General features: G+C 31.9%; 1 protein-coding gene across 1 annotated transcript; it reads left to right on the top strand.

Moving 5' to 3' along the window:
• Nucleotides 1-4598: 4598 nt before the first annotated feature.
• On the top strand, nucleotides 4599-9113 carry LOC128158769 (adhesion G-protein coupled receptor G6-like). Its single transcript, XM_052821726.1, has one exon. The coding sequence runs from the start codon at nucleotides 4599-4601 to the stop codon at nucleotides 6165-6167; it is 1569 nt and encodes a 522-aa protein (XP_052677686.1). The 3' UTR covers nucleotides 6168-9113.
• Nucleotides 9114-11292: the final 2179 nt, after the last annotated feature.

Genomic DNA, 11292 nt, shown 5'->3' with positions numbered 1-11292 from the left:
TGCTCACCTGCAACTCGTGACCGACGTGTAGTATTCCTTTCGTGGTCTTTCGATTTTATGAATTTATTTCTAAAACTTTTATTCTTTGTGCATATTCTGTTTGCAAATAATGCATTGACCAACTTAATTGATGTTAGTATATTCTCCTGGCTTGAATAAAGTGCGTAAAATTTGATAATTTCATCGCGACCGAGTAACACGGCGATTCAAGATGTACGACCACACAGGGGAGACTTCTACAGCAAAATACTTTGAACTATTTAGACGTCCGTTCCCTTTTTGGGGGTAATAGGGACATCAGTGATAAAAGAAAAAAAATGGTTGACAGTGCCTATTTACGAGCGGTGTTCAGCTTAAGATAGAGAACTTGAATTTATTTAATAAAGATTATGCAACTATTCAAATTTTATTTATAAAACTAACATGTATCTTAAGTTGTATAAAGGTAGATACTAACAACACTTAATTGGTTGACCAGAAAACCTCATCAAAGCGTAAGGGAAATTGGAAATTACAAAACAATAATTATATAAAACCTTTATTACCAACCAATAATTGACTTGATTACTGTAAACTATTTCATCTTTTAACAGACAGGTTGATGAGTAGTTGTATCTGTGCTTTAGTTGTTACATGTAGGATATCTGAGATTCAGGTCCTTGAATTGTTTTACCCAAGTTGTAAATATTTTTTTCGTTTCACATTATAAAATTAGAGGGTTGAATATTATTTGATTTGTTTTTCTTTTGCGTTAGAAGAAACCATTGTATGACCGCATTCCAAGCCTAGACAACTACAATGTATTACATATGAACAGCCTTGTAAAATTGCTTATGCTCTGTTCCCTATATGTCACTCGTTATCGAATTACAGCATTGGTATATTCTCGGAAGATATAAAAATATTCTATCATTAAATTTTTGGTAATTTTTCAGGGCGACATTTAATCAAGCTTAAGATGAACATATCAAAGCTTTCTTAAAATGATAATCTAAGGTTCTCAACACCGTTGTTTGGAGTTCGAAATTCAAAATAGAGATTTCCTGCCTTATTAATTGTATTTGGGATATAACGATAATAATCTCAAACTAATGGCGTTTGATTAATTGGGTAAACGTGTGCATAGCTACATGTACGTCAAATCTATCTGCGGATCAGGAACCAGAGGGTAACGCTCATGCCACAGGCCGCTTGAATTTTATGATGAATGTCTCTTAAAATGGTGACATCCAATTAAATTAAGATTACGTAAAGTAAAGCAATTAATAATCAAAACGGTTACCTAAGTAGAGAGGCCAACAAAATAAAAATGTTTCATCGAATTAGAGCTTCAAGGATTAGTTACAGGTAGCAATAGTGCCAAGTGGGAAATGAAAATGGACTCTAGAGAACCCGGGTCTTATGTAAATTGAAAAATTTGACGCTCTTTTATTAGTGAAATCCGATTCTACTGATGATGATGATGATGAAAAAGTTGCATTGATCCAAATAAGAATGCGTGAACAGTGTTGTTAATTTCAATCTGTTGATCTTGTGTTCTTAACCACACAGAGGATAATTTTGTCTCCTGATGAAAACGTAAGTATACAAGTATATCTATCTTAGGCAAGACGATCTGTGAATTATAAGAAATAAAAGGGGGAAAGCTACATAAAAAAGATATTTCAGTTTTAAAAATCCATTTGTCTATATCTAGTAAAAAATATTTTTGTATATCATACGAAAGCCTTGACCAGTTATAAGTAATATTTGAGTAATAAACAGGAAGAATTGATGAATAAATTTTGTCATTTGTAGAAATTACTTGTATCTGCTATAATTATTGAGGAATGTCAACGACATTTCTGTATACTCTAAATATATTGTTTGTAGTAAAATTTTTTTCAAATTGTCTTTTTGCATTTTTTTGACAATTACATGTAATTCGTTTCAATATATCAGATATATAAATCAAATACATTAAGGAATGTCTTCATTTCAATTTCTTGTATAACTTGACAAAACAAATTAAAAGTTTGTTTTTTTTCTTTCAGGACATGGAGGTAATTAATATTTTGTTCCTTATCTTCGCGTCATGTGCGTTTACGACTGCAAATAATAATGAGACTAAAGCAGCTGAGAAATTTAATTTGACTCACATCGTCATAGAGGCAATTCTTTATTGTGGACCATCTTTTGTCTGCGACAAATCCTATCTAGCCCACTTTAATATTTCATACGATGCCGAAACGAAATTCAGCGCCTGTGGCCCATGTCATTGTAACGAAGCTTGCAAAATGACCACAAACGAATGTTGCCCCGATGTATATTTCAAATATGGCTACATGCAATGCGAAGACCTCTCTTTAGTCAGAGGAAACACACAGTCGAACTTTTATTCTGTCATTAGTACATGTCAAGGGGATACTACTTTTAATTTGTCCAGAAACTGTTCTCTCCAGCGATCAACAGAAGAGCTTATTCAAACACCACCCGTGACGAGCGATATCTCTAAAAGAACTTACAAAAATAGGCACTGCGCACTCTGTAATAATGTTACAGACTTTCAAGAATGGGACGTTAAGTTGAATTGTCAGAGAGCTACTGATTTCAATTACCTATCAACATACACGGAAATCATCCAGCTGGCCAAAGACAGAAATTGCAACATTCACTTTTCTGCGACATCTTTGTCTATTCAAACGTGTCCCATGTTAAACGAAAAAATGATTGCCTCGTGTAACGTATCAGGAACCTGGCAAGTATACGACGAAATAATAGAATTAGCTTGTCTTACCGGTTATCACACTTCAGTAAATGGTAAAATTGGATTTTCATATCGTTACAGCTTCAAAAACATTTTCTGCGCAATGTGTAACCCCCCAAAATTTCACCCAAAAATGTACAGAAAAACTTGTAGGGACACTAAAAGTATAAACTACGCTGCTTGCAAAAATAACCCAACTGTAGAGGCAAGTTTTCCGTTCAAGAACCATTTTTGTCTGACTTGCAACCATGGTGACCAAAAAAATGTTTTACAAGAAATGCATATCGAAAGTATTGAGGAGTCATATGAAACATCAAAGGTACATCCGTTTGTCACAAAGTTAGGTTTCAGTTTTAAAAGTAATCAATTGAAGAAGGATGTAAACCGGATGACGAGTGAATGGTTTAACGTCACTCAGAATTATTCACATCTAGTTTCATTTCCTGTAAACGTTTCTCGTCTTGTGCGTTCAAACTTTGCTCTCTTGGGAGAAGGTTCTTGTAACAAGGACTTGTTACCAAATTACACCATACCTTTACAACGTGCATGCTCCTGTGACATTGGTTGCACGATCGACTGTTGTGTCGACTTTGCGTTATTACAGCCATGGACTTGCATTGAAGATCATTATCCTTTCCAAAATCTAGTACCTAGTTCAAATGATACTAGGTACTTAACAATTGGGGGATGTTTAAGAAAACACGATCATGTCGAGCACTTATGTATTAACCGTAACAAATCTGACTTTTACCAAATGCTTCCTGTTACATCATACTTTAAACACAGAGAAACGTATGCCAACATATTTTGCTACCTATGTAACCAAAATGAAGTTGATAATAAATCGATCGAGAGCATTACCACTGATACAATGCTGTGGTTGTTGATTACAGAATGCAAAGGATATATAAACCATAAATACTTTTCAATGTTACAATACTATTTGAATTTTGCTGAATTGCAACACTGTTTCATAAAATTTAAACCCATTTCAAATGCAGTATCTTGCAAAACTAAAAGCTCAAGTTCGGATAATAATAGTATCGTCTCCGAATGTAATAGCTTGCCGCCGTCTGATGAAGATCTTAAATATGCTTGTGAAAAAGTTGATGAATATCGGTTTCCAAAAATGGAACTCTACGGAACAATTTACAAAAACAAGTTCTGCATTGCCTGCAACTCCATCAAGACACAAGTAAGTGATTCTTGTCAAGTGTCAAGCAATTTTACCGCCCTGCTCAACAAAGCTTGCCAAGAGTTTCCAAAAATGGCCGTTTGTTCCAATTACCGAAATATTTTTTGTGAAATATGTGCCGTCGGAACTCCTTCACATTGTTTAGCAATTGATGACGAAGACGGAGGACCGACTCTTCCTCCAACGCCTACCCCTCCTCCAATCAGAGATTTTGCATTTCGTTCAATGTTTTCTATCTTGGATTATGACAAAGAACCTTTTATCAGTTCTAACACTCTATCCTGTACACCAGATCAAGTCTATGATGAATATTACGTAAGTTTGCTTCCAGAAATTGATGAAATCATGTTTAAATTATCAAAACTTTATATCTTCTGTTTTCTTCATTATATAGACCAATACATCTATAGATAGTAACAAATAACCCTTATAAATCAGAAGCATAATGTTGTAACCATAATTTACTATTGGTATATATAACCTTAAGACACAGAAGCAACTTGTAGATGTATCATTATTTCTTGACTAGAAAATTGTTCTGAAATGTACACATAAGCATACAACACTACGTGTTTTATTCCAATGGCTTAAACCTTACTTATTCATTTTTACTTTTAGGACACCTGTCAGAATATCAGATGTTTCCCTGGAAAGGTAATGGCTAATGGAAGCTGTCTGTCGATACTTGCTAAAACGACAAATCTTCGATATACGATTGCTTTGAAAACCAAGTTCAAAAATTTTCCAGTTTCGAACTTTTCGGTATATCATTATATGAAAAAGATACGTCAGTTTTTGATAAAAAGAATATCACAAAAAGTAAAAGATAAGTTTATTGTTGAAAATGTGTTAGTTGTTGCTTTCGTAAAATGTAATACAAAAGTGACGAAATCAGCTGAGTTCTCTGTTTACTTAAATATTTTCTTTTACAACTATGTTAATCGCCAAAAGCTCGAAGATTCTTTGATAACATTTACAAACAGTTCATTTGCAATGAATTTTCATTACTTTAACATCTGTAATGTTCAACTGATGCAAAATCAGTTTGCGCTATTCCTACCATCCTTATTGTGGAAATCTAACTCAGAAAATAACTGCTGGCTTTTTCCAGAGGAATTGAAACATGGTGATCCTGTTTTCTGCAATGTTTTTGTTGATTCTTTTTTAACGTGTCCTCAAATACTTATTAAAGGCAATGCATTTGGAGTCACGTGGGAAAATATCAAAACCAGTTTTTCGTTCGAAGGACTATCTTTGAATTTTCATCAGTTCAATAATTTCGACGGTAATGGAAAGAGAGTCTGTGTTCGAGACATTCAACATTACTTTAAACATTATCAAATTTTTCAAATGGAAGATCTTGGTAAGATACTATTAACGATCCTAACCATCGTTTGCATAGGAATTTCTCTAGTATGTTTAGTGTTAACATTTGCAACTTATATGACCTTCCCGAGCCTAAGGACTATTCCTGGACTAAACAACGTGTTTCTTATAATCTCTTTATTTACGGCACAAATAATGCTTCTAATTCGACAATTATCCACTCAAGAGGATTACAGTACACTGACCATTGTTGTTTCGGCTTTAACTCATTTCTCATGGCTGTCCACCTTTTTTTGGCTCCAAGTTTGTTCTTATCACATGTTTGTAGTGTTTACCTCCAAACTAGGAAAGGATTCCCGAAAAGATAGCCCAGATAAAACTGTTGTCAAGTATGCAGTGTATGCTTATGGTGCGTCTTTAGCTATCGTATTGCTAAATATGGTTATATCTCTCATCACAACTTCTGGAAGAGATACAGGATACGACAAAATTTCTACATTGTTTACATACAAAATTGCTTACATTGTGACTCTTATTGCTCCTTTAGTATATGTTTGTGCGACTAATATGATATTTTATATTGGAACCATATACAAAATAAAATCATGCCCACAGGTTGATAACACATCAGGTAATAGGGTCCACTTTGCAGTGTATATCAAACTGTTTTCGCTTACAGGTCTTACATGGATCTTGCAAATTATTGATGCGTTTCTTGTCGTTTCGGTCCTTTCGTATTTCGTGGCTGTTTTGAACGGCTTACAGGGATTGTTTATCTTTATTAGTTATGTGTGTAATATCAGAGTTATGAAAATGTGGAGAAAAATTTGTTCGCCTTCACTATTTAGACCAACTCATTCACAACTTACGTCAGATAAATCTGAAACTACATCACTTTAAAATTCTAGTCTCGAATTAGAGTAGTTATTTAATGTTGTCTTTTCGTCTTGTGAAAAATAGATTGAGGGGTTATGATTTAAAAGTGGTTTGTCTGGTGTTTTTGTTTTAGTTTTTAGTAAAAGTGTACACTATATGTATGTTCAATAACACAATCATAAATCTTTTGACTTTACATTACTTTGTAAATCAATTTCAATTGGTATAGCATACTCGTCCTTTTTTGCATCTGTACATTGAATGAAAAAATTGGTTGAAATGATATTATAAAACTAAAATATTTTAATAAATGGTAATCGATCTTTATTTGATTTTAATTCGAATTTAATTAGCTTTCCTTGATATGTCCATACATTGCACTTTGTACAGCTACATGGTTTAACCAAATATATTTGTATCGTCCAGGTAATTATTTTTGCATTTTGCCTCGTATAGGTATAAATGTTAAAATCAAAAACAATCAAAAGTGCTTCGACCATATTTTAGTAGATAATATAGATACTCCGCATTTTATTTTTTATTTAGAAGTCCTACTTTTATGTTTTACTCATTTATTTTGAAGATCATATAATTTTCGAGGGAACGACTTTTATTTCGTGGAAACGACTTATATTTTGTGACCATGACTTTTATTTCGTAGTCATGAATTTAAAAAAATCTCAAGCATATGTCCACCGTAGAACTTAAATTGCTTTCAATGGGGAAAAAATAAACGCTGTAGTTTGGCAACAAAGATAATATAAATGAAAACTGGAGGTAAATTGTTACTCGCATTTAAAAATTGCTGTACAATAATATTTCAACAAGAATAGACACGAAATAGTGAAATTAAGGAAAAATTGGAAAATCTTAAAATCGAACCGATCCCGCTTGTAATTAAACAAATCCCGAACGAACTCATATAAAGTTAGAATGTATCACAAGTTTACACAATTTTCAGGTTGTATAGCTGTAAAATGGTTAAGTCGTTTATTGACTTTATAATTCATAACAATTACCCAGAAAAAACTGCAGAATTTTTGTAAAATTCTAATTGGGATCAGTTTTTTTTCAATCAGGAATTAGTTGAAATTTGATAAATAGCAATTTTCCAAGATTTCGCATTTTCGTTTCAATTTCTCAGTAAAATGTCATTGTTTAGTAAGAACTTTACGTGATTATGTGCTATTCGTTGATTTTTATCCATAGAGTAAAAAAATATTAGGGAATTACACTTTTGATTTTCAGAAAAAAAATTTCATTAAAAAATCAAATATTTGACCAAACAGTCTTTGGCGTGTATTTATTCATAATTATATAACACATTAATTGACAACAAGTTTTAAGATCTAAAATACCTCTTGTCCTCAAAACAGTTTTTCCTATTTCGCTGAAAAAATACAAAAATCATATAAGATAATAGAAAGCCGATATTGATCTCTGTTTTGTGGAATCATATTTCAAAAAAAGATTCTCTGTCAATCCATCAAATGAATTTTTTTGTGTTAAGGAACTTTTATTAATTCCATAAAAATGAACATTTGCTAAAAGATCAAAATATTGACCAAACTACTTATTGGCAATGACAGTAAACATACATGCATTTAGTGTGGTACATATGAGTTTTAATTGAACAGGAATCTACTGATGCATCATATATTCAAAAGAATATAGAAATACTGAAGATTATTGTTTAGTTCAATGCATAACGCGGATGAAACTTCATTAAAACTAGGAACTGCATATTTTTAAATAGAAATCGGAGTTGTTGCATGTCTAATATTAGTAGTAGCCGTCACATAAGTTTTGTGAAGTAAAATCTTTATAGTTTCTTAATAAACGGTTTAAATGGGAATCTCTGACCAGCTAACTATACAGAGTACTAATGTCAAGTAATCTGTCGCTTCAATTTCGTAGAAATGTCTTTCAATATGGCGCAATGAAGTTAAAAAGACTTGTGCCCAAATCAACGATAGATATTTGATAAGTTTAAAGTAAATTCTTTATTTTGTAGAAAAAAATTAATATTTTAGTGTTAAAATGTGTGTTTATTCCGTAAGGGTTGCCAACTAGACTACTTAGCTAAAATATTTGATTAAATGATCATTTTGTTCAATCTGCGAAGAAAATACTCACTATTTCGGCCATTTTTTCCAACTAGTAGCCGTATATTTTTCAAATAGAAATTTTTACCAGTATCAGCCGTTTAGGTACTACATGTGTTTTATCCTTAAAAATAAATATTAAGGAAGTTGTAGAACTATACTTGTAAGTCAACGATACTTACGATATTATGTCTCAGTGATTGTATGTATTTTGGTTGATATTCAAATTACAAAATCGATGATCAAATAGATATGTTTAGACATGCCATAGGAAATATATATTTAGTATTTTTACAGATTTTCTTTTTGCTTATGAGCCACTGATCTGAAATTATATGTAATATATATTATGTACATGTAATTGGAAAGTGTGTTTTGAAGAGTTGTCAACTAAAATACTGGATTCATTAAAAAAGTTTAAAAATCTCCCACCTGAAGTTATTGTATTTTGAATATTTTTTGATTTGTTTTTTCGATTGCAACTGTGATGTATTTTCGTTTTGCGATATTTTGTTTTCATAACAAATGATTCTTTTCCTTTTGATTTGCAATGAAGATTATTTTTTTACAATCATATAGGGGTTTGCTAATTTTCTCGTTTTTGACGATATAGAATTACCAATAACGATTTCGCAATATGTCAATAATTTCATTTTAGATATTTAAGGAACATGGTCACGATTTGGGTCAAATTCTATTTTTCTGTTTTCATTATTTACAATGCTTAAGGAAAGCATTTCTACTGATCTAATGATATTTGAGGGTCCGTTGTAAAGTTATAAGCAAGACACAGGGCTCACAATTCTTTGTCATGTAAACAAGGCTCGTGCCCGGTTGTTGATTACATAGGTTCAATATACCAATAAAAAAAAATTTAAGCTGATCTTCTTATTCATTTTAAGCATAAATAAACAGTTCCTTACGTTTAACACATTCATTAGGTCTAAAATTGGAATCACTCCAACATTCAAAATGTAATAAAAAAAAGCTTTGTTTACATAGCAAAGAATTGCAAGTTCTGTAACTTGCTTATAACTCCACGAATGACACTCAAATTTGGTTGCCTATTAGAAATGCCTTACTGAGGCATTGTGAACATTAAAATCGGAAAAATAATTTTTTTTTAAAATTGTGACCTTGCCCCTTTAAAATTGAGTTTGAGTTATATAGCTATCTACGCATTTTTAAAATTGGAAAATATAAAACTAATAAGTTTACGCTTTATGAGCTTTGAAAAAAGATGTTTTTTCTTCCTGTTTTATAACATATGGGGACCTTATTAAAAGCTAACCCAATTGATCTTTACATTAAAGAAATTTGATCGAGTGTCGTATTTTGAATTTTGTTGATTTGTTTTTCCGATCAAAACTGTAATGTGTTTTCGTTCTGCGGTTTTTCTGTTCATAACAAATGATTCTCTTCCTTTTAATTTGCAAAGAAGAGGATTTTTTTTTTACAATTATAGAGGCGTTTGTTAATTTTTCTCGTTTTGACGATATGAAATTACAAAAAACGATATCGCAACATGTCAATAATTTCATTTTAAAAATTTATAATTGAGTTTGAGTTATATAGCTATCTACGCATTTTTGAAATTGGAAAATTTGATACTAATAACTTTATGCTTTATGAGCTTTGAAAAAAAAATTGTTTCTTCTTCCTGTTTTATAACATTTGGGGACCTTATTAAAAGCTAACCCAATTGGTCTTTACATTAAAGTAATTTGATCGAGTTTTGTCTGGGAAATATTGGATTTATTCGAAATGGTTATAACAGATTGCTTAATTGTAAGTTCGGCGTTTATCATCTATACATACTGAAAAGTAAACTATATGTTCTGTCAAAATGCGTCAATTATCACATTGTACGACTTTGAATTTTACAAATTTTATTTAAGGGTTCTTATTAATTTAAAGGGCATACAGTTTTATTCGCAATATTGAATGAAACATATCCTTTTAAAAGCAACAAATCTTGAAAGCGCTATTACACTCTGATTAAAAAAAATGACCTTATGGAAAAAGTTATATTGTCCATTTAGCGCAGTGGTAAACGACTCACATCTTACCGCTGCGACCCGAGTTCGATCCCCGTTATCGGCAGGGATTGTACATATATGTGACAGGGTATGGTGGCCGGCCGCTTGGGGTTTCTCCGGGTAATCAGAGTTCAATCAGAGTTCCTCCCTATTTTATACACTGAGTGGACTGTAAGACGCTATCAGCACTTTATACGGTCCAGTGGGTGAACAGCCAGTAGTTTTTTCTGTCTTCAAGCACGGTGGGCGTTAGCTTTTGCAATACTTTTTGTTCGATGACAGACGTAAATTGTTTTATGTTTCATCTGGAAGATAAAATTAAAACACAATCTGTAACTAATAAATGGCTTTAATCCTAACTAGGTTTAATCCTAAAATTTGTAGTTTTATATCAGTGTTTTCAAATGTTGTTACACATACGTATCTTCTACTGGAACTATGTAACCAATTTTTAAAATATAAATATTCCGTATTCTCTCTGTAACCAATGACTTGTCAGACTTATTGGAAAATAGCTATATTCTTTATATGAAGACTACGACTTTACATTTCTTCCACTATTCATTAAATATATTAGTATGTAAAGTTCAAAATAGAAAAAAAACCAAGACGTGTTAATAATAACTAAAAAATTCTTTTAAATGTACTATGACTATCTAGTATATGAAATAGTTTCAATTGGTAGGCTTTCCCCTTTTCATAAAAAAGATGCTATTTTTGTGAATTTTGTAAAATGAATTCGGATATTAGTAGATATATCTTTTCAAAGATAAAATCATAAAACGTATTGCACTTAGATAAGAAAAAAAATTCGGCACTCGGGGATTCAACTCGAATCGCCTGCATACATGTCAATAACTAAATCGAATCCTGCATATGAGATAAAGGCAAATTACCTCTGATTCGATGTAGCATACAAAGTGGCCTGCCATTATAGTTCCTTTTACCTGTTACTCTGAAACTGTTTGTTCAATATGTCCTGTGAGAGGCCTATATCAACAGATT

Source organism: Crassostrea angulata, chromosome 8 (genome assembly GCF_025612915.1).
Source record: "Crassostrea angulata isolate pt1a10 chromosome 8, ASM2561291v2, whole genome shotgun sequence".
NCBI classification, from domain to species: Eukaryota; Metazoa; Mollusca; class Bivalvia; order Ostreida; family Ostreidae; genus Magallana; species Magallana angulata.
This window is presented reverse-complemented; position numbering and strand designations above follow the sequence as displayed.